Source organism: Carcharhinus amblyrhynchos, chromosome 3, assembly GCF_965287045.1.
Source record: "Carcharhinus amblyrhynchos chromosome 3, sCarAmb.v2.hapA, whole genome shotgun sequence".
In the NCBI taxonomy this organism is placed as follows: Eukaryota; Metazoa; Chordata; class Chondrichthyes; order Carcharhiniformes; family Carcharhinidae; genus Carcharhinus; species Carcharhinus amblyrhynchos.
In genome coordinates, this window is record NC_137326.1 from 21,176,566 (window position 1) to 21,201,492 (window position 24,927).

A 24,927-nucleotide genomic window follows, 5' to 3' on the forward strand; every position below is an offset into this window, starting at 1 on the left:
TTTTTTCCCCCAGGGTGGTCTGTATGTCTTTAAACTTTTTGACTACTACTCTGCTAGTGGAATGTCTTTGCTCTTTCTTGTTTTCTTTGAGACCGTCTCAATATCTTGGTGCTATGGTAAGAATTATAAACATTGATTTACTTTTATATCATAAAACTTCTCTGTTAAAAGTATCTGAGCCTAAGTGAAAGACGCCAACATTTTTCCCTTCAGTTGTCAGGAGGTTACAATCATTCTTTGCAACAAACAGCTCAACCCCATGACCCAACTCAGCAAGGCAAATCCATTCAGTATCAAATAGCTTGATATCATGTCACTTCCCTGCAGCTCTAGCTCGCACAGATTCTGCAAAAGGTTATTAAAACAATTTGGAAACCAAAGTTCAGCTATGTAATTGGGTTTGTTTTACTGCACAATCAGAAAAACATGCAGAAGTGCGATCAAGGAGCAGAAATAGGCCATTTGACCCATTGAGCCCGCTTTCTCATACAATAAGATCGTGGTTGACGTGGTTGTGTTTCGATTTCCACATTTCTGTCTACTCCCTCTGACCTTTGATTCCCTTGCCTATCATGAATCTATCCACCTCTCTCTTAAAAATATTCAATAATCCTGCATCCACTGCTTTCTGCGGCAGAGATCCAAAGTCGCACAACCCTCTGAGAGAAAAAAATCTCCTCATGTCTGTCCTACAAGGGTGACTCCTAATTTTAAAACGGTATCCCCTAGTTTCCTAGGAGGAAACATCCTTTCCACATCCATCTTGTCAAGACTGTTCAGGATCTTATATACTTCAATCAAGTCACTCCTCACTTTTCGAAATGCCAATGGAATCATTCCCGGCTTGACCAACCTTTCCTTGTCCAACATCTAACTACACACCAAATATTTCATGTAGCTAACCCCCGCTTCCTCATACAACATATTAATAAATACACTTTCACTACATTTAACCAGAAAAGGCCTAGCTTCTAATTTCCAAAATATGCTTCTTTTGTACAATTTTGCAACAGTTCCGCCACTTTTGTGAGACCGCATCAAATTTGTCTTCTAAAGAAATGAATTGTTTGAACAGTTACAAGATTCATTAGATTACAGTAAATTCAAACCTTTAGCAGATGATCACAATTCAATCAGTTTTCTGAAATATTCTTTACGCTGTCTTTAAGACAAATGTATTTATATTTTTATACATGTGCAGAACAAATGACAGTATTATTAGACATTCATAAGCAGGCAGCAGATAGCATCAACACTATACTAGTCATCTGACACAAAGATTGGTCTTTATATGCATAGAAGAAAATGATGGGTAATGTTAAACAATTGTGTTGGAACCACATTACTGTTGGGCATTCTCTTTGCAACTCTTCTCATCTGCCTTTGTCTCATAAAGTTGGTCCAATCAGCAGCTAAGAGTAGATCACATGCCATTGTCAAAGCAGGCAGCTGAGTTGGCGCTCTCCACCACAAACAATTGGATCAATATACCACCATATATCAGATTAAGGCTGTACATACAATTATTTCTAACTGTAGTGGCAGCTGATTAACACTACAAAGGAGGAAATGTTCATATGCTCAGCATGGGAGACAATCTACTCTACATGAGAAACACACATACTTGATCATTGATTTGACATCCAACATAGTCATCATCAATCCTCTTGGAATAGTATTCAAAGATAGGAGAAGATGCTACAGTTTTGCATATCCCTGGTCTAACCAATGGTCAACAGTTGGTATTGATGTTTAGTTAGTATTAGCCATCGCTCAACCATTTCAGCAGGTTGTAATTATGAAGGCCAATGATATTTCACTCCTTTTTTCACAAGAGGATTTATTAAAGGCTATAGCATGCAAAAATCTCAGTCGGAGGATTTGGAATGAAATAGAATTTCTGAATACAACTGTAATAAGAAGACACTTGAGGAACTCAGCGTGGATGCTTCTTAGCTTGGATCAAAAATCAAAAAGATTGGTGTCTGACAGCAATTTATTTAAAAAAAAACAACTCAATAAATTGCTATTGATGCCAAAAGTAACCCCTATGAACTTGATGCCATTACAGACTATCAGGCAACCAGAAAAACGGCATCAATGTTTCAGACCATTTTTCAAGTTGTATAAAACAAAAGACTTAATATTGAAGGACCAACTGCAATCTGGATTTGCGTTGAATTCTATGACCCTACGTCCTTATTTTGGCCACAAGACCACTTCCAACATTTTCCCAGTTTAAGAATATAATCATTTACATTTGCTGACATCCTCTCAACCCATATCAAATCTGGCAGCATAAAAATGAACAACCAAGAAAGAGGATTCTCTGACTGACTCAAGGAACTCAGGAGTTGAGACGATTGGATTTAATTTTGCTTGAATGCAGTGGACTTCACTTGGCCTGGCACATTTACTTCTTTAATCTTGTGCTTTTTATCCGGTATCCTGCCACCTTTGTAAATGATAACCTTAAGTTAATCAACATTACACACCATGTTCAAGAGATGATGTAGTATTTTTCCGCATCTTAGCTCATCTTGAAGGTGGTAATATAAGGTGGAAAGATGCAACCTTTCGTTCATGTATTGTGTACTCATTTCCTCGTGACCACCACATTTTTGATTCCAACTGTGTTTCTGGAATGGGTTTATATCCAGTGTAGAAGGAGGTGGTCATTTCAAATGGCAAGAATGTTCTGTCCATGATTCAACTGGATATCGAAGCTGCTTCAACCTTCAACATCGCTAGAGCAAAGCAACGCTTATGTGTTTAATTCACAAACAAATTAGTTTGTGACATACAACGTGACAATAAATAACAATTGCTGAGGGTTAAATTGTTACTTCCAACAGTTGGAAAAGATCTGACAAGCAAGATGAATGGCATTCGATAAAGGTTCTTGCCAAACTGCTGGCTTTTGTTCCTAGTATCAAAGCCATTATACTTTAAACCAAAGGAAAACTTGTCATGATGTTGAATTCCCCAAAGAGTTTGAACTGATCAAACATTCCTTTTTTCCCACAAGCTGCCAACAAGCAGCAGAGAATGCTTTGGAAATTGTTCACATACACGAGTTACAGTGCAAGGATTACAAAAATGAAAGGAAATATTTATTGAATATTCTTTTCCTGGACAATCTATCTATGGACCTCAACAATTTAAATCTAGTGGTGTCCAGCAAGAAAACAAGCATATTTTACTGAGAAAAACACTCGAATATTGCATCAGGATCAATCTCACCACAATTCTCCTTGCATAAAATCATGGGCTTACTTTTTTCCACAAGTACTTTTAAGCATCCATGTGAATTGCCCACCCACCCATGGTAATGTGCCCTCAGACCCATGGTGATGTGACAAACATCTCCCAAGGTTCACCTTTGCCAAACTTCAATGTCATAACCAACTTTTACCTACACCACAAAGCCTTGGCTATTTGTGTGATTTCCATTCTTGGAACCTACATCCTTCACTTATCTTTGGAACTCCAGACCAAATGTTACCTCAATGTCCCAAGGACGTTTAAGGCTCTGGTAATTCAAAATAAAAATCACCAGGGTTCTGCGGGGAGAAAAATAATTAACTCTCCATTTCCAAAAATAAAGAGAGAAAACTTGACTACAAAATCTCCAAATTAGAGACACAAAGTGAAGGAGGGAAGGGACAGGCCATAGGAACCCCCAACATTATTTTGCAACTCTAATTGGCTGACCTTATTTATTTCAACAGTCCAGCTCAGCCTACAACATCAATGGGGTGGCACAGTGGCTCAATGGTTAACACTGCTACCTCACAGCATCAAGGACCTGGATTCAATTCCAGGATTGGATCACTGCCTGTGTGGAGTTTGCACATTCTCCCCATGTCTGCGTGAATTTCCTCCGGATGCTCCGGTTTCTTCCCAAGTCTGAAAGGTGTGCTGGTTAGGTGCATTGACCATGACAAATTCCCCCTCAGTTTAGCCTAATAGGCACCGGAGTGTGGCAACTAGGGGATTTTCACAGTAATGTCATGGCAATGTTAATGTAAGCCTATTCGTGACACTAATAAATAAAAAAGTGGGCACTAGAGATTCAGGAGGAAAGAAAGGAAGGTACCCCAAAACTGCACTGATCAGAGGGAAAAGTGGAAATAAGCTTTCTTGAGGCTGGGGAGAAAACAAACATATACACTCTCTAAAGATATAAAATGGGAGAAAAGGGGCAAAATGTTACACATTGAGAGAGTGTAAATACCTGAGGCATGGCTGCTGCTGGATGCACATTAAAACACAGCCTAACCTCCAATTACCAATACTATGGAATAACCACCAATACTTAAACAAATGCAAATGTGAGGAGGTGAAAGATTAGAACACACTTCTAGTGAATTAAACTTCACAATAATAGCAGTTTTCAAAATAAAAATGATAGTCACTCAAATCTGGCCCTAGAAATCTAGTCCATCATTATATCTTGGCAGCAGTGTATTCATTAGATAGTCAGATAAATGAGTTCAGTGAATTTCCTCCAGCACTTATGAAGTAATTTGGGAAAGGGGGTCAATTCTCCACAGAAGAAAAGTAAGGAACATGGCAGATGATCAAAATACCTTGCAGTTTCTTCAACTCAGTGTTGATACCAGTAACATTTAGCCCACCTTTTTATTAGAGCAGCTTTTTTTAAACTTGGTATTTCAAATCTTTGGGGAAGCATTGTTCCGGTCTCCACCTGTAGTGATATTATTAATACATTTAAAAAGTACGCAGTGATGAGAGCAATCTGTTCTCCTTTTGTGTAAATATGTAAGTTCCATTTATGCAACAGCACAGATAACTGAATGGCAATGCACGACAAAGTTTCTAATCAGAATGAAGGCTTGGATAGAAAGAATTCCTTCTGCTGGATAATTCTTCACTACCACAGTGGCAGCCAATGCAAGCCTAACAACAAGCCTTTATGCAAATTGTCAAATTTCTATCAGCACTGAAGATTTGTTCAGGAATGACATAGAGCAGAAAGTAGCCTTTTTTTTGTTAGATTTTCAGTAAGCTGACAACTTAAAGGGAAAAAAAAACTGAATAAAGTCTGAACTCAAATAAGCAGTGGAATTTTCAGCAAAGAGAAAATATTGGAACAGAAATTATTAATTGGTTGCAGTAAAATTGACAGATCATAGTGGGTCGGAGGGATAAAGGCAGACAGGATTAAGTGTGCACATAGGCCCATGACAGTTGATATCCTAAATTCAGCAACAGTGTGTGCAGCATGGTGACACAGTAGTTAGCACTGCTGCCTCACAGCACCAGGGATCCCGGTTCAATTCCACCCTCGGGTGACTGGAGTTTGGATGTTCTCCCATGTCTGCGTGGGTTTCCTCCAGGTGCTCTGGTTTCCTCCCACAGTCCAAAGATTTTAGCTGAGGTGGATTGGCCGTGCTAAATTTCACTAACACTTAGTGTTAGTGAAATTAAGAAAGTAAATACATGGGGTTATGGGGATAGGACTTGGGTGGGTGGTTGTTGGCTAGTGGGCTGAATGGCCTCCTTCTGTACTCTAGGGATCCTATGTGAAGATTACATTAAGGAGGTTGACCGGATCAAAGTTGGCCCTGAGGTTTTTGGTCTTGCATAGAACTATATTACTGAAACTTTTATTATAATGGTTGATGTTATGTATCACAGTGTTGGATAATACACAGTCCAGCATTGTGTCATATAGCACTAAAGAGACTGATGTTATTGACATTTTAGAAGATAGTGCAAAGAATAATGACAGGAAAAAGAAGAATATGTAACAGTGACAGAGAAGAAGCCTTTATTCATCAGTTCAATAGTTTGCAAAGCTGCACAACCAACACGATCAATGTGAAATGAATTGTTGGGCAGCTCTCTGTCAAACTCAGGTCCAGAGAAAGTCTCCACACTATTTCTTCCAATTTGTCGATGTAACTGCATCTCGGCCCTGCATTCCTTTAACAAAGACTTGCAGGAGCAAGAAACTATCAGAAATGAAAGGATATAAAATCCCAAAGGATCATATGATAAATACAACAATGACAAATGTTGATGATTATTCAACTTTATAACTTCAATTACATTGGATGACATCTAGAGATTTGTAGCAATTCCCAATATGCCAATCTCACCACACCAATTGATCTCCCAATAAATGAATGCAAGAGTCTCTAAGTGAAGAAAATATCAGTTATGCAGTCTGCCAAGTGTTGGAAATCCTAATTCCAAGTCTCAGATCAAAGCTCCTTTGCGTAATCTTGCAGAAGATTGCTAAGTGAATGATCCTCTACAAAGAGGCAAGTCTGCATTAGAAAATGAAGGTTCAAAGAAATGCTAAACAAGTGAAAATATATTTACAATGTGACTATGAAGATTTCATTATGCTTCGGGGAAACAAATACACAAGAACCCAGGAGATAGAAGCTGGAGTAGACCATACGTTGAGTACTCTGTGCCATTCAATGTGATTGTGACTGATTTTGAAATTGAACTCCATTCCCCTACCTGTTTCCCATATCGCTTAAATTCCTTAACGGACTAAAGATCTGCCTCTCCCAGCCTTAAATGTCTTCAACAAGGGAGCATCCCCAACCTTCTGGAGTAGAGAATTTCAAACAGTGAAGTAATTTCTTCTCATCTCAGTCCTAAATGATTGACCTCCTTATCTTGGGACCAGATTACCCAGCCAAGGAAAACAGCATTGTAATGTTGACCCTGTGAAGCTCATTCACAATCCTATATGTTTCAATAACCCTCATTCTTCTAAACTCCAGAAGACATAGATCCAATTTGCTCCACCTCTCATCATAGGGTGATCCTATCATCCCTGGAAATAATCTAGCAAAATAAATAGTTGATTCCCAATGAAAAATTGAATATGATGATGTAGCGATGTGGATGTACGTGATAAGATTTTCCAAGCAATTAATCTGTTGAAATGGAGCTATGATTTTTCTTCCAAAGTGGGTGCTAGTAAAATGGCAGAATCCAGCAAGTCCATCTCTGCTCAGAAATTACATCAATATCCATGTGTTACTCACAGAAGACAATAGGCAATTTCTCTGTACAAGCTATAGTGTAGAACATTCTAGGAAAAGATCTTCATCCATGTACAGAAAGAGGTTTACAGCATGGAAACAGACCCTTCGACCCAACTTGTCCATGCTGCCCTTTTTAAAAGCCCCAAAACTAATCCCAATTGCCCGCATTTGGCCCATATCCCTCTATATCCATCATACCCATGTAACTATCTAAATGCTTCTTAAAAGACAAAATTGTACCTGCCTCTACTACTACCTCTGGCAGCTTGTTCCAGACACTCACCACCCTCTGTGTGAAAAAATTGCTCCTCTGGACACTTTTGTATCTCTCCCCTCTCACCTTAAGCCTAAGTCCTCTAGTTTTAAACTCCCCTACCTTTGGGAAAAGATATTGACTATCCAGCTGATCTGTGCCCCTCATTATTTTATAGAACTCTATAAGATCACCCCTCAGCTTCCTACGCTCCAGAGATAAAAGTCCCAGTCTATCCAACCTCTCCTTATCCATCAAGTCCCGGGACCATTCTAGTAAATCTTTTCTGCATTCTCTCTAGTTTAATAATGTCCTTTCTATAATAGTATGACCAGAGTTGCACACAGTATTCTAAGTGTAGCCTTACCAACGTCTTGTACAACTTCAACAAGACACCCTGTATTCAATGTTCTGACTGATGAAACCAAGCATGCCAAATACCTTCTTCACCACTCTGTCCACCTGTGACTCCACTTCCAAGGAGCTATGAACATGTTCCCCTCAATCTCTTTGTTCTGTAACCCTCCCCAACGCCCTACCGTTAACTGAATAAGTCCCGCTCTGGTTCAATCTACCAAAATGCATCACCTCACATTTATCTAAATTAAACTCCATCTGCCATTTGTCAACCCACTGGCCCAATTGATCAAGATCCCATTGTAATTGGAGATAACTTTTTTGACTGTCCACTATGCCACCAATCTTAGTGTCATCTGCAAACTTACTAACAATGCCTCCTATATTCTCATCCAAATTATTAATATAAATGACAAATCACAGTAGACCCAGCACTGATCCCTGATACCACCTGAAACATAGGAATATAGGAAATAGGAGCAATAGTAGGCAAATTCAGCCCTTCAAACCTGCTCTGCCATTCAATCAGATCATGGCTGATCTCTCCCTGATCTCAAATCCACCTCCCCACCTGTTCCCTCGTATCCGTTTTTATTAGAAATATATCAATCTCCTTCTTGAAATTATTCAGTGATTCAGACTCCCCCACGCTATGGGGCAGTGATTTCTACAAATTCTCTACCCTCTGTGAAAAGTAGTTCCTCCTCATCTCAGTTTTAAGCCTACAGCCTTTCAATCTACACCTGTGACCTCTTGTTCTCGATTGCCCCATAAGAGGATACATTTGGTCTACATTTACATTTCAGATCCCCTCTCAACCTTCTAAACTCCAGCCAGTACAAGCCCGAACTGTTTAATGTGTCCTCCCACATCAACACCTTCCTTTCCGGAATCAATCTGGTGAACTCACTATCTTGTGTAGACATATCCTAAATCCAAACTCAGTAGCCAAAAATAAATTAAGTAGATTCTCATAAGAACAGGAGTAGGCCATCCAGCCCCCCAGCTCTGTTCCAACATTCAAATAGATCATGGCTGTAGCTTGTAAGAGTACAACATTGAAAGGATGGGTGATAGTGAGTGAGATAGTGAGTTCATTTCATATCTCTCTCCATCTTAATTTCCATTGAAGTCAAAATACAGAGAGATGCAAAGCAGGTTTCTGACTCAACCCCTCCCATTTTACATAATCACAGTGTCAAGACTTACCCCGATATGAGCAATATCAGTGGTTAGCACTGCTGCCTCACAGCACCAGGGATCTGGATTTGATTCCCGGTTTGGTTCACTGTCTGCATGGAGTTTGCACTCCCCATGTCAGTGAGGATTTCCTCCGGGTGCTCCAGTTTCCTCCCGCACTCCAAAGATCTGCGGGTTAGGTCGACTGGCCATACTAAATTGCCCCTTAGTGTCAGGGGGACCAGCTAGAGTGAATGTATGGGGATAGGGCTTATGTGGGATTGTGGTCAGTACAGACTCGATGGGCCAAATGGCCTCCTTCTGCACTGTCGGAATTCTGTGATTCTATGACCTTGATTTCTTACACCAGAAGATTGGGAAAGCTTTAGATATCAGCATAGATTTACTAAAAATTAACAAAGAGGGAGAAATTGGAGTGTGATGCAAAATTAGCAAGAAATATAAAAACAGACTGTGAATGTTTCTACAAGTATACAAAAAGGAAGAGAGTAGCGAAAGTGAACATTGGTCCTTAGAGGGTGAGACTGAGCAATTAAGAATGTGATATGTGGATATGGCAGAGGCTTTGAACAAATATTTTGTATCCACCTTCACACAAGACGACACAAAATGCATCCTAAATACAATTGAAAATCAAGAGAAAATTGGAGGAACTTTGAATAATCACTGTCATAGGGGAGAAAGTAATGGGAATACCAGTGGGACATGGAGCTGATAAATCTCCTGGACCTCTTGATCATCATCCTAGAGTCTTAACAGAAGTGACTGTAGAAAAAGAAGATGCTTTGGCTGTAACATTCCAAACTTCCCTAGATTCTGGGAAGGCTCTAGTGAACTGGAAAACCACAAATGAAACATCTCTGTTCAAGAAAGGACAGAGTCAGAAAGCATGTAGAAATCATATACCAGTTAGCCTGATGTCTGGCATTGGAAAAGTGATGCTGTCCATTATTAAAGAGGATGTAGCAAGACATTTAGAAAATCATTATACAATCAAAGTCAATGAAGAGAAAATCATATTTGACAAACTTATTAGAGTTATTTGAGGATACAACAAATAGAGTGGATAAGGGGGAACCATGCATAGATGCACTGTATTTAGACTTCCAAAAGGCAACTGATAAGGTGCCCCGTGGAAGATTGTCCAACATAAGAGCTTATGGGGTTAAAGTGAAATATCACCATGGTTAAAGGATAAATGAATCAACAGGAAATGGGAACCAGGATTTTCTGTCCCCCCACTCCCCCCACCCTCCCCTGCACTCCCAAGCCCAGCGGCATGTTCTACAGTAGTGGTGTCAGCCAGCTATTAGCTATTTACCGGTGTCAAAATCTTCCAGTCCTGCCTCTCTCAATGGATTTACCCATAGTTTGCACTCTCTCTCGCTGAAATCCACAGCAGGGAGTCGCCATTGGTGGAACTAGAAGATCCTTTTGGCGGGAATGGCTGGAAAATTTCAGCCAGAGAGGCTAAATTTCAGCCAGAGAGGCTCAGATAGTGCAAAGGAGTGCACTGGGGTCTCAATTATTAATTATCAATATTAATAATTCCATGAAAGGACACATTGTATTGTAGTTAAATTTTCTGATAGATAGACAGTTAAGTAAGGAACTAAGTTGGGAAGAGGATACTATAATGGGATATAGATAGGTTGAGTGAACAGACAAAAATTAACAGATGGAATATAATGTGGTGAAAAATGTTGATTTTAGCAGGAAGAATAGAAAAGTATTATTTAAATGGAGAGAGACTACAGAATGTTACAGTATAGAGGGATTTGAATGTTCCTGTGCATGAATCCAAAAAAAGTCAACATGCAGGTACAGCAAATAAGTAGAACGTTGACCATTACTGCAAGGAGGATGGAGTTAGGGAGTCTTGCTAAAACTGTACAGAGCATTGGTGAGACCACACCTAGAGTACTATGTGCAGTTTCGATCAGCTTACCTAAGGAGGACATGCTTGCATTGGAGGCAGTTCAGAGGAGATTTACAGGTTGATTTCTGGAATAAAGAGGCGGTTGTATGAGAAAAGCTTGAGCTGATTGAGCCTATATTCATCTGAGTTTAGAAGAATGAAAGATAATCTTATTGAAACGTATAAGATTCTAAGTGAGCTTGGCAGGATAGGTGCTCAGAGAATGTTTCCGCTATGAGGGAAACTAGGACGAGGGGCACAGCTTCAAAATGAGTGGTCTCCCATTTAAGAGAGAAAGGAAAAGGAATTGCTTCTTATATAGGGTTGTTAATGTTAGGAATTCTGTCCCCTCAGCCACCACTGGGGGGAGATTAATTTAATAAATTCAATGCTCAGTTAGACAAATCTTTGATTGGAAAGGAAGTAGGGGGTTATGAAGAAAAAGCAGGAGAGTGAAGTTAAGGCAACATCAGATTAGCCGTGATCTTGTAAACTGGCAACGCAGATTTGAGAGGTTGATTAATAGCTTATTCCTGCTCCTATTTCTTATATTTTTATAAATTTGGCTTGGGCTCCCTGACTTTAGAAGGATCAGATGTCAGTATTTTTTAAATAACACTATTAAGGTGTGTTAATGTCAAATTCATTGTTAAGGTTAAGAGAAACAGATGAGGGGCATTAATTGTCTTTGAGCACAAATAAACGGGATAGCTGGGACACTGGGTTGTGTGGAAGGAGGGTTGTGAGACTGGGTATTTGAAATGATAATGGAATTTATTGGGTAAGATAGAGAGACATTGGTTCCTCTGTTGTGGGAATCCAGAACAAAAGGGCGTAATCTTAAAACTGGAACTGGACCAGTCAGAAATGAAATCAAGAAGTGTTATTTCATACAAAAGGACATCAAAATCTGGAACTCACTTCCCAAGAAGGTACAGATGCTAAGTTAACCATAGTTTTCAGGCTTAAGTTAGATCAATTTTTATTAATTAAAATATATCCAGGGATGTATAAACAAAGGCAGGTCAATGGGACTGAGGTATATATAGATCTGGAATGATCTAATAGTGTGGCAGAACAGATTTATGGGGCTGTACAGCCTATTTTTGTTCCTAGGTCAGCCAAGGTGCCGACATGTTTAAAATAAACAGATTGTCACCACTGCTAACAGAATGGAGAAAGAAGCTCTACACAATTATATTCTACACTTGTACCCTGGTACTCTATGATACCAAGGCCATTAAAAACAAATTGTTTGAGAAGCATAGGTTCAAGCAAAAATGCAACACTCCCTGTTAGCTGACCTTAACATGACCAGAATCAGATTGAACTGATGTTAACGGGGTGTCATACTGTGCAACTAATAGGCGGATAATGGTAGCTTTTATATAATTGCAGGTCTAGGCTTGTATTCATGGAAATAGCATCAATATACAATGTTTCTATTGAATATCCTGGTGCAGTTATCAAATTATTACATTTCTTTTGCTGTGTATGATGCCATTGGCAATCTCACGTTGTAGCAGAGGCAACCAGTTACTGGTATCCATGTTATGTACCTGGTGAGCCATAAATGACAGATGCAAGCGTCCTGCCTTCTGGGAAAGTAATATATACTTCACTCTAGGCTTTTTGCTCACTAAGAACATTGTTTCAATGTTAATTGGCGCTCACTGCTTCTCGGATGTGCTTAGGCAGAACGGGGTGAGTTTTAATTTTGGTCAGTGGGACTAGGGGGCACAGCCTCAAGATAAAGGGGGGGGGCGGTTTAGAACGGAGTTGAGGAGGAACTTCTTCACTCAAAGGGTGGTGAATCTCTGGAATTCTCTGCCAGTTGAGGTGGTGGAGGCTGCCTCGCTAAATATTTTTAAGACGCGGGTTGATGGGTTTTTGATAAGCGAGGGGATTAAGGGATATGGGGAGAGGGCGGGAATGTGGAACTGAGCCACGACAGATCAGCCATGATCTTATTGAATGGCGGGGCAGGCTCGAAGGGCTAGATGGCCTACTCCTGCTCCTATTTCTTATGTTCTTATGAAAGAGCTAAGTAAGACAGAATGCCCAGTAGACATTTGTCTCCAGTCCCATCTTTTAATATGGCAGATTTTAAACAGAGGAGGGTAATCTTACCAACCAATGGCACAGTGTTGTTTCCGGCCCATTTTCTCTCCAGATCATCTGACACTCTGCCTAAAAAAAATCAAGGGGACGTGTTTTATGGCATCATCCAAGGTCTAAGGCCTCAACACACCAGCAAAGCCCAACTACATTAAGATCATGGTGCCATCTTTAACAGGAATAAACCTCTCCCACTGCCCACCTCAGGGGTCTCCGGGGCTCCCTGATTGGAGTGTTCTTCCCCCCGCCACCAATCATTCAATCCCTTTCTCCCTTCCTCATGATCATCAGCCGCATCATCCCCCAACACCGATCATTCCCCCCCCCCCCCGCCCCCCACCCTCAAAGTCTGAGCCGCTGTCTATCCTGGCCCTGTCCTTCTCCCCCAGGGGCTATACTCACCTTTACACACCCCATCCCCCACAAAACAGGTTCATATCTAGGTGAATATCCAGTAAGGAGGGAAAGCCCCAGAGAAAGTGCTCACTAGTGACATGCTAATGTGTTAAAATGACCTCTGTGTGGACCCATGGCGTGTTTCACACCATTCCACCAGCAAGGGTCTTGGAAGATTGGGACTCGGAAACTTGCTGGCATGAATTGCATTTCCCAGATTTTGAGTGTGGGCTACCATTCCCGCAGATAGAGGGTGTGGGCTCAAAATCAGCCCCCAAAACCTTCATTCTCCATTCATTACAAAACAAGGTCCCCACTAGGATAAGTGAATATTCATAGCATCCAGCATCAAATAACAACAGGATATGCTGGAAATGCTCTGTCAGGCCATCGGCTTCTGTAGAGATGAGAAGTATACTCAATGTTTGGGATTGATAATCTTTTGTCAGAACTCATAGCGGGGGGCAAGGGATGGGGGTTGGGGGAGTGTGCGGATTGCTTTTCATCATTTGTGTTTGATAGAAGTGTGAGAGAAAGGCGAAAGACAGTAGAAGAGAAAGAATGGGCTTACCCAGAAAAAAAAACAACACTACACAGAACTCACTTCTGAAACATGCATTTCCAAGAAATCAGGCAACATGATCCTGGTTGGCAACAGGACAGACCTGGCTTGTGACTGTCAGGAATTTGGGGGAAAGGAGAACTCTGGAGAGTGTCACAGCTGGGAGAGACAGTCATGGGAAATAATTGAACAGTTGAATTAACCGGTCACAATAGTTGGAAATGAAATTGACAAAATAAGAAATCTTTGGCTGAGGAAAATTCTGAATGATGGAATATGATGAACAATCAATAGCCAACCAGAAATGGCCAACATTATTTATCTACGATAACAATCAGGCAAAATGAGAGTTCAGACACGGAACGATGAAACAATGAAATATTGTGGGATGGCCATTGGATTTCCCTCCAGCAACACTCAGTGAGATGACCTGAATTATTTTCCATTGTATTAAAATTAAGAAACCTTCAAATTAACAATGAAGAATCAAGCAATGATCTGATGATTTCACCCAAAGATCTCGTGAAAAATGTCCTCAACATTTCAGCCGATTAATATTTTGTTATGGAATACCGAATCATGATGGCCTACATTTACATGGAGTTGTCAGTCAAACGTAGAATTACCCAGCATCTACTTTCGGAAATCCCAGGATTTTCAACTCTATGGCACAATCCTTCTTTAACTTCTTATCCTTCTTACCTCTAAATAATAATGATGTCACTAATTCAGTTAATTGGGAAAGATGCTGCCACTTGCTGCAGACTTGCAAAGGAAGAATCAGAAGTCCATCAAGCGTGACATCCATTTTGAACCTACTTTCACAAAAGGACATTTAAAGAATAAATTTTCAGGTGATTTTAGAATTAGTATCACCTCCTGTGGACTAAGTCAGGCATTTCTCTGTATTTTCCCATGCATCGGGTGAAAGCCCAACAGAAAGATATGGTATGATTGTGAAATACTTTGCCCATCAAGGTTAGAATATCTGATAGACTTTTTTTATTAATTTCTGGGACATGGACATTGCTGGCTGTCCAGATTTTATTGACCATCCCTAGTTGCCTTTGGAGGGCAGTTGAGAGTCAACCATATTGCTGTGGCTCTGGAGTCACATGTAGGCCAGACCAGGTAAGGATGGCAGATTTCCTTCCCTTAAGGACATTAGTAAATCAGGTGGGCTTTTCTGACAAACAACAAAGATTTCATGGTCATCAGCAGTTTCTTAATTTCAGATATTTTATATCAAATTTAAATTCCACCACCTGCCATGCTGTGATTTGAACCAGGGTTCCCAGACCATTAGCTCAATTTGTTTAAAGATTTCCCAGTAAAGAAGATTTCAATATTGCTGGAAAAAAAGAATAAGAAGACCCACAAGACCAGGTTAAAGTCCAACAGGTTCATTTGGAATCACGAGCTTTCTTCATGATTCCAAATAAACCTGTCGGACTTTAACCTGGTGTTGTGAGACTTCTTACCATGCCCACTCCAGTCTAACACCAACATCTCTGCAACACGGAAAAAAAGAGACATACTGTCACAGCTATTCATCTTGTGTTCATCTAGGATAGATATACAAAAATACCAGATCTGTAAGTCAAGAAGAATTTATGCTGCATGAGAAGAAAGTGGTAATTGGTTGGCAAGTGGATTCTGATTGGTAGAGATGTTGCCATAGAGAATGCATCAGGGAACAGTTAACTGTCAAACCTTTGTTTAAATTCAAGCCAGGTAGGTTGGCTTTGATTGGTGAAGGCATTTTCATGGGGAATGAACCAGGAAATGGCAGTCCCCCAACTTTTGCTTAGTTGAAAAATGTGCAATGCATTGTTATGTTCTTTCTGTTTGCAAAGGACAGGGTCCTGTATATGAATATGTAGTTTCACACATGCATTAGTGAGCCACACTACAAGATAATCTTAAATTGGTTATTGGTGTATTCTTAGCACAATCACAGATGCTAGAAGTTACATATATTCACACACAGGGCACTGTACTTTGCAAAGAAAAGGAACATTACCACACATTGTGCTTTTTTCAACTAAACAAAAGCTTGGGGAGCAACCAACCTCTGCTTCATTCCCCAGTGTACCTTGGCCAATTAAGAGTTGACTTGCCTGGCTTGAACTTGAACAAAAGCTTGGCAGGTAGCTGCTATACATGCATTCTCCATGACAATGCCTCTATCAAACCAATCAGCCCCCACTTCTCATGCAGTTGTTCCCTTTGAGATTTGATATTCTTGTGAATCCATCCTAACGAGTGCAAGGTGAAAAACTTCACCAGCATGTCTCTTTTTTCAGCAATACTCACGTTCTGTACTGTCAAATGACGCAAAAAAAAATTCCATAACACTCAGAAGGAGATTCCAACAAGGCCCAATGAGAGATTAAAGATAAAAAATGCAAGCACTGTATCTCCACCAGTGACATAGGAGAGATGTGTCTTTGTTCGATGACAGAAAGGTCAAGGGTGCAGCAGAGAGAAATTGCATGACCAGAGGGCAATATAAATTACACCAGCAATAATCAACTCCAATTGATGGAAACTCAGTGAAGATCTATGAGGGAGAAAAAGCTGCTATGCAAAAGGACTATGTATCAAACTAGAAGACTATTGAAAGCAATAGCTGACCAGTAACAGGGCAAACATACATAGAGTAATAGATAATTCATCAGAAAAATGTGTTACCGGTTGTAATTGTAAAATGATCACAGCGCATTTGTCATTAGGGAACTGAGAAATACAATTTGTCCCATTCACAGATTAACCAGAAATAGAAATGACAAATGCATATTGATCCAAAATAGTCATCTGAGAAAGGTTAACCGACTTGTTATATGTGAAGAGCTACACATACACCAAATAAAACCCAAAGTCAGTACAAGATACCTCTGACACTGGCCATGCCCCTGTTTCCTAGGGGGCTATACTTACCTTTGCTCCCCTGGGGAGACTCCCACAACAGGTTCATGTCTGTGTGAAGCTGTTGTAACCCTGTCGCTGTCAATATACAGCAGGGATCAAGGTCTGGTGAGGGGGCAGATTAATGAGATTTAAGTACATTCAAATTCACGTACAGCAAGTTCATGTCAGTTATGAGTGTGAACCTGATGATTCAGCGAGGGGCAGGGAAGATCCTAAATCGAGAACTTGCTGGCAAGAATTGTGACTTCCGGATCTTGAGCCGCAGTCAGCATTCGCTAGGACGGCGAGTGTGGGCTCAAGATTGTCCCATTACATTTAACCTGTACAATTCACAAATCACAGCTGTTCTCAGTATACCATTAATCTATATTGATTTGGCCACAATGCTTTCAGACTGGCCAGCAATACATTGTGTACCATAAAACATGTGGAAATGTGCCTACTTAGCGATCAGTTCATCTCTTCATTAGTCTACACTGTGGGGAAAAAACATGTTGGCAGTATTGTATTCAGTTGAAGAATATTTTATAACATTATCAGTGTATTAATTTAAACATTGCCTCTGCCCTCCACACAGAAATATTTTATATATTCAACAAATTAATAGTAAATTAGTTTACTGAAATATTGCACTCTATTTAAATAGTGCTGCATGCAGTGGTGTCAATCGGGATATGAATGTGTTTCATATTTTTTCATTTACTTATTTGGTATGTGAATACCAGTAAATTACTATCTTCTTCTTTCAGGAGTGAACAGGTTCTTTGATAATATCGGGGAGATGGTTGGCAGCAAACCTTGTCTCTGGTGGAAGCTTTGCTGGTCCATTTTCACTCCAATTATTGTGGGGGTAAGGAAGAGCTTGCATACACAAAATATCTTGGTGTCAAAGGGATTACATGTTAGTCCAAACAAACTGTAATGTGTTCCATTACAAGCATCAGAGAAGTAACTGTACAAATCAGTCATAAGATCCATGACGTCAAGTTGCGAAGTTTCTCAGGCGGGGCTTACTTGCTGGTAGGGCTGACAAGCAGCCTACATCATGGAATTTTCAGGTCCTGCTAGGTTGGGAGTGGATATAAGTGAGGATGGAAAATAATGGCACTGGTAGACTGGTGGTCGGGTTTCCCGATGCTCCTTCCTGATGTTTCACCAGGATTGGGGAAGATAGTCCCAGAAGCCTGCCTGATCCCTTACAAAGGTCCCCATCAATGCACAGTGGCATCAATGTGTACCTTTCTACAAGATGCAGTGTAACAATTCAGCAAGCCTCCTTCAAATATCTTCCTAACCTGTGACCTTACCACCTTGAAAGACAAGTGCAGTAGATGCATGGGAACACCACCACATACAAGCTCCCCTTGAAGCCACACACCATCTTGGCTAGGAACTATATCACCATTCCTTCACTGTGGCTGGGACAAATATAATTAGTTAAATAATTATAATAACAATCATTACTTCCTTGTCTTCAATCTTCCTATTCTGCCTGGCCTCTGCACTGCGTTACAGCCTATCAAGATTGGCTGCCAGAGTGAAATTTGAGAAAGGTAAAGTCACCAATTAATCAGAAGATTAAAGCAACGTACATCCGATTGATCCAAAGAGTTTTGGGTTATGCATAACATAAAAAAAGAGAGATTTAGCAAAAAATGGAAAGAGAAAGAAAGTTGAAGACACAACAATTGGAGAGAGTGTGTAAGAGGTATGTAGAATGAATAGAGATAAAGTCGGTTGTGAGCATTGACAAATTGATTCCAATCTAAATGAAAATTAGGCAGTGTGTAAAACATTCTGGAAACGTTCTGTTGCCCATTTTGCCCTTTTACTCAGGCTAAAGTCCAACACCAGAGAAAGGGAGACAAACACAGACACAGTCACACAAACAAGCGAAAGAATTGTTTTTAAGTTCAAAAAAATACACAAATGTTATTTAACTTCCAATGTCTAATGATCTTAACACAAATTTCCTCTTCAAAATCAGTTCAGCTGAGCCTTTGTTTCCTTTCTGATGCAAAATGAATGCAAAAGCCCAGGTTGACAATCCAGCGCCATAGCAAGGGTGTGCAGCACTGTTAGAGGTGCTTTCTTTGGGTAAAATATTAAACTGAGCCCTGTCCTCTTTCTCATATGGATGTAAAAGACCCACGGCTCTATTTCAGAAAAGAGCGGAGGAATTCTCAGCAATGACCAATATTTATGCTTCGATCAACATCACATTTATCATGTTTGGTCATTAGCACATTTCTGTCTTAGGGAGTTTCCTGTGCACAAATAGGCAACATTTTCGACATTACAACAGTGACTATGGATGGGATTTTATAGCCTCACTCATCACAAAACCAGAAAAACCCTCCCAAGGTCAATGGATCTTTCCATGGTCAGTAAAATGTTTCAAAAGTTCTTCATTAGATCTGAAGCACATGAGGGCATCTTGTAATCATGAAAGGCATGAACCTTTCTTTTAGTTTCCTCTAGGATTTTGCTGAAACTTGACCATACAACAGCACCGACTGTACATTAAAGGAATGCATTTATGTGATTGCTTTGAGATGTTCTTGCAGGGTGAAATAAAACAGAATATAAACTCTCAGAATTTCTTCATTTCCAGGGCGTATTTCTCTTCAGTGCAATTCAAATGACACCGCTTAAGATGGGGAGTTATGTTTTCCCCAAGTGGGGCCAAGGTGTGGGCTGGTTTATGGCCTTATCGTCCATGGTATTGATTCCTGGCTACATGGGTTACATGTTCCTCACTTCAAAGGGCTCTTTAAAACAGGTAAGTGCAAACAGTTGGCAAGCTACACTTGATCAGTTTATGGTGACTTAACTCCTGCAGTGTAACCAGGATCCAATCAGTTAGAGGTGCATCCAAATGGATTGGGAAAAAATACAAAAGCAAAATGCTGCAGGTGCTGGAATGTTGAGCTAAATTGGAAAATGCTGGAAATACTCTGCAGGCCAAGCAGCATCTGCTGTGATGGAAACCCACATGAATGGGATTTTCAATGCCCCCTGCAGTGTGTTTGGTGGCAGTGGGGGTAGCAAGCCACTGGCTGCCAGCTGGATCTTTCCATCGCTATCAGTGGGGTTTCCCACTGTTTACTTTCTCCGCTGCTGGCAATGCCCTCAGTAGGATTGGAAAATCCCATCAGTAGGAATGGCCAGAAAATCTCATCCAGTGATTTGATTTTGACTTGATTTGATTTATTATTGTCACATGTATTAGTATACAGTGAAAAGTATTGTTTCTTGCATGCTATACAGACAAAGCATACCGATCACAGAGAAGGAAAAGAGAGAGTGCAGAATGTAATGTTACAGTCATAGCTAAGGTGTAGGGAAGGATCAACTTAATGCAAGGCAGGTCCATTCAAAAGTCTGATGGCAGCAGGGAAGAAGCTGTTCTTGAGTCGGTTGGTACATGACCACAGACATCTGTATTTTTTTCCCGATGGAAGAATGTGAAGAGAGAATGTCCGGGGTGCGTGCGGTCCTTAATTATGCCGGCTTCTTTGCCAACGCAGCGGGAAGTGTAGACAAAGTCAATGGATGAGAAACTGGTTTGCATGATGGATTGGGCTATATTCACAACCTTTTGCAGTTTCTTGTGGTCTTGGGCAGAGCAAGAGCCATATCAAGCAGAACGAATGCTTTCTGTGGTGCATCTGTAAAAGTTGGTGAGGGTCCTAGCTGACATGCCAAATTTCCTTAGTCTTCTGAGAAAGTAGGGGTGTTGCTGGGCTTTCTTAACTATTGTGTTGGCATGGGGGGGGGCCAGGACAGATTGTTGGTGATCTGGACACCTAAAAACCTGAAGCTCCCATCCCTTTCTACTTCATCTCTGTGGATTATGTTAATGATCTTTTATCAGAATGGGAAAATTATGGGAGAATTACTCACTGGGCTATAAATACTACACAGGCATCTATGAATTTTATCCTTGTAGCAAATACTGTCATATTTATAAAACTTAAGCACATTGCTGGCCTCCTTGTCTCTGTGACCAGAAAAAACTGTAAATTTCATGTCTCCCAAGGTCTTCAACTCACCCATATTTAGCATTGCAAACACTTCAGTAACAGGAGGAAATCTGGAAGAAGTACTTTGAACAGAATGTAATTCCACCTTCTTACGATGAAATAGATGAGAAATTTATGCAGCACAGTGTCACAGTGGTTAGCACTGCTGCCTCACAGTACCAGGCACCTGGGTTCAATTCCGGCCTTGGGTGTCTGTCTGCATGGAGTTTGCACATTCTCCTCGTGTCTGAGTGGGTTCCGCCAGGTGCTCTGGTTTCCTTCCACACTCCAAAGATATGCGGGTTAGGTTGATTGGCCATGCTAAATCCTAAATTGACCATGCTAAATAGTGTTGGGGGAACTAGCGAGAATAAATGCATGGGGTTACAGGGATAGAGCCTGGGTGGGATTGTGGTTGGTGTAGACTCGATGGGCCAAATAGCCTGCTTCTGCACTGTATGGATTCTATGAATACCTGATAGGGATTTTATTTTTCAGTCATTCACTTGCATGGCCTCAGACATTTGACCTTTGAAATCTCCATTTACATGCATTATCTGATTATATCAATTTCAATGGTGCAATATCTTCATTCACTTGCATATCAACGGTCCCTGTAGTCTGGTCCAAAGTCAACGTTGAGCTGCTCAAAGCTAAGAAATTTGAGATTCATGGGTATTTCTGTAACCTCAGAAATGCAACATTTCTGTGGTTCTATTGCCACTAGATGGTCATCAAAGCCAGTTCAGAACATCAATTTTCATTTAACTGTATTAAGTATTTCAGGGCACCATCATTATTTGTCACCTGAATGAGTCAAGATGCAAATGGAATGTAAAATGAATGCTATCTCTCTTGGTAGCAATGAAATAGGTACTTCATTTTGTTTCGAATTACACACACTATATAATCATATTCAAAATATCCCATCCAAGTATTTTTATCATTTAAATATAAAAATTGCTTAGAAGAAAAGTTTGCCTTGTGATTCTGTTAGCTATAGCTTTAGGTTTTGCTAAAAGAATTATTACTCTTGACTTGAGGTCAGTTCATAATATATTCTAGCATTTTCATTATAACCTATATTCCACACCCTTAAATGTGTTTTTACCTTTATGCCTTTGATTTTTAGCGTCTCCGACTTATGACTCAACCAACTGAGGACACAAAATGCCGGGAGAATGGACCAGAGCAACCCGAGCATGGCAACACTCCAAGTGATGAAGCCTATATGTAGATTATTTATTAAATATAAGATACTAACACTGCCCAGAAAATGAATCTTTCACCGGTTGATCGAGACCAAGGACTGTAGTTACATTATTGTGCACCTACCTCCTATCACAAGTATATGATCAATAGTTGTACAAGGCGATAAACCTTTGTTGATGGACATCAGTAAAACTCTTTAACAAAAAAAAAGTTTCAGATCAAGTTTTGATAACAATGTAATTTTCGCAAAGAACCATCAATAGAGGCAGACTGTTAGCATTTTTTAAACTATAGTTTTCTCTTTCAAAGAGCTGGCACAGGCATGATGGGCCAAATGGCTTCCTTCTGTGCTGTAAGTCTCTTTGAGTTTATGATCATGTAGACGTGATTGGGAGTCACCGACTTATTTTATACACGTCAACATACTCAGTCTGTCAAGTTTATAGCATTAAAGGCCATTAATCAAAATTATGGTTTTGCAATAAAATTATAGAATTTTCTTACCTACTCTTTAATAGTCCTGTCACACTTTCCAGGAGTCTACTTAATTTTCTTCCTGTAACTCCTACACTCCCATATTGGATTCTACAATCCATGGGAATCCACTGTCCACCTGGCATTCGTTTTTCAGCCCTGTATCCACATATCTATTCCAGTTCCAGGTCCACCCCAGTCCCATTGTCTGATGTCAATATGGAATTTGTTATTTTTCCAGTGATACTAAGGATAGAATAAATGGAAAGATACTCTTTTCCCTATTGTTAATAAAATGCTATAATTTAAAATAGTGTCCAAAATAATCCCAACCTTAAATAATGTTGATTTGCTGTCTCTCATTGAAGAGTGAATAGAGAAAGTACTTATGGTAGTGACTATTGACAGCACATGCCACATAGATTGCAGCAAGGAGCAGAGATTTAGAGGAAAGGCTGGTGAAAAAGGAGGAATGAGAGGCAGGTGTAAGCAGTCCGGGGTATGAACAAAATGATGTTGCAGAAGATGGGGCATGAGATACGATATTTAGGAGTCGGAGAAGGAAATAAAGGTGTGCAGATTGGAGGTTGGGTTCCTTAATGTCACTCTGGCTTCCCCAGAACCTTGCTCATAAAAGGTTGGAACTTTTTCTTCTGAAGTCACTTGTTCATTTTCCTGAGCTTCAATGCTCAACTATCTCTAACCAAACTACCATTTGTTCCCAAAGCCAACTCATTAACATTGAAATCCAACTCTAACTAATTCCACGAGTACACCAAATCCTCATTTTCTTTGTTTTCAAACACCCTCTGGTCGAGAACAGCCATTATATCTCAGTTAGGTCAGCATTTGAATATATTTAAATATTTGTATAAACATTTATTCACTCGAACATTACCTTTGGTTTCAGTTAGTATAAAGTAGTTGCAGCAAATATTTTGGAATTGCTATATTTGAAGATCTGGATCCGGGCATTAACAGTGTACCTTATACCCCCAGGGAGTGGTAAATGACTATTGATTTCATTATATCATGTAGCAGCAGTAGATCAACGCAGTGCTTCAACTATTTTCTACTTTGAGACAGACATCAGCTTGTGTCTATGGCAGCTACGCAAATGTGACAGGGAAACAGAACCATGGAAGAAAATTTAGTATATTGTACAATGTATTCCAATAAAAGCATAGAAAGTACATGTGCATTGATTAAACATTGATTGCTTTTAAAAAACAAAACTATTACAACTATATATGTCAAGATGTTGTTGTATAGCAGTGTGTAAAAATTAAGTATAAATGTCTGCATCTTAATTAACGTAGATTTGTCAAATAAAATAACAATTCTTCCATCATAGACCTTAACACTGCAATAACTCTTAACACAGACACATAATTAAAGTGTTATTCTTTCAACATCAGCTATGTATTTAATTTGTATAAAATATATTCAATATATAATGGGTCTAGTAAAGAGAGTATTGTTTTGTAGATTTATAAATGTTAAATTGATCAAATGTACAGTTTTCAACGTATATATTAAATGGTGTAGTTAAGTTCTAAATGGTGTTATTGATACCAGGGCATGATTATCATATATATGTTGTCAATTTTTTGGAAAGCAAATAAAAACTTTATCTTACACTGTAATTACATGGAAGTATACCTATGTTAAAGATCTGTTTAGTATCCTTTCATGGAGCTAAGCAATAAAGTGGAATATTTTCTGCAGCCAATATACTAGGATCAAAGTCAATTCTCGATTGCGTTACATCATACCTGTGTTATAGTTGGCATTTGCATTAGAGTGGCACGGTCAGTGGTTAGTGATTAGCACTGTTGCCTCACAGCGCCAGGGACCCGAGTTCAATTCTGGCCTTGGGTGTCAGTCTGAAATTTGTACGTTCACCCCTGTGTCTGCGTGTGTTTCCTCCGGGTGCTCTGGTTTCCTCCCACACTCCAAAGATGTGCGAGTTAGGTTGATTGGCCATGCTAAATTGATGCTATTTTCAGGGGATGAACAGGGGTAAATATGTGGGGTTACAGAGATAGGGCCTGGGTGAGATTGCAGGCATGATGAGCTGAAAGGCCTCCTTCTGTACTATAGGGACTCTATGATTCATATATTACAACTGAGAAACGTCAGGTCCCTCTCAAAGCAAAGTGAGAGGCTAAAATTATGTTTTAAAATTAGTTGTCATCGGACACTTAGTACAGGATTTTCCGGAATTGGGGCAAATGTAGCCCTATGCGTCCGATGACAACTAATTGTTAAACATAATTTTATCCCGAGGTCCACGGACCTTTGCAATGGTTCGTGTCCTGCCTGCTACGATTCGTGTGGCAGGTGGGATGGGAAAATTCCACCCATAATCTTCAAAATCAAGCAGTGTTTTTGCAAGATTGAATCATGGGTCCTTTTCAAAGCCACTTTGAACAATTTAATTC

The 24,927-nt window shown here is 39.9% G+C and overlaps 1 protein-coding gene across 1 annotated transcript in view; it reads left to right on the forward strand.

Moving 5' to 3' along the window:
* Positions 1–24,129, forward strand: part of slc6a1b (solute carrier family 6 member 1b) — a 46,717-nt gene extending 22,588 nt beyond the window's left edge. Inside the window, exons 12-15 of the mRNA XM_080181937.1 lie at positions 14–116; positions 17,522–17,622; positions 19,387–19,554; positions 21,930–24,129. Coding sequence (XP_080038063.1) covers positions 14–116; positions 17,522–17,622; positions 19,387–19,554; positions 21,930–22,034 — 477 coding nt within the window. The 3' untranslated portion in view covers positions 22,035–24,129. The remainder of the gene's footprint in view (positions 1–13; positions 117–17,521; positions 17,623–19,386; positions 19,555–21,929) is intronic.
* The last annotated feature ends 798 nt before the right edge of the window (positions 24,130–24,927 follow it).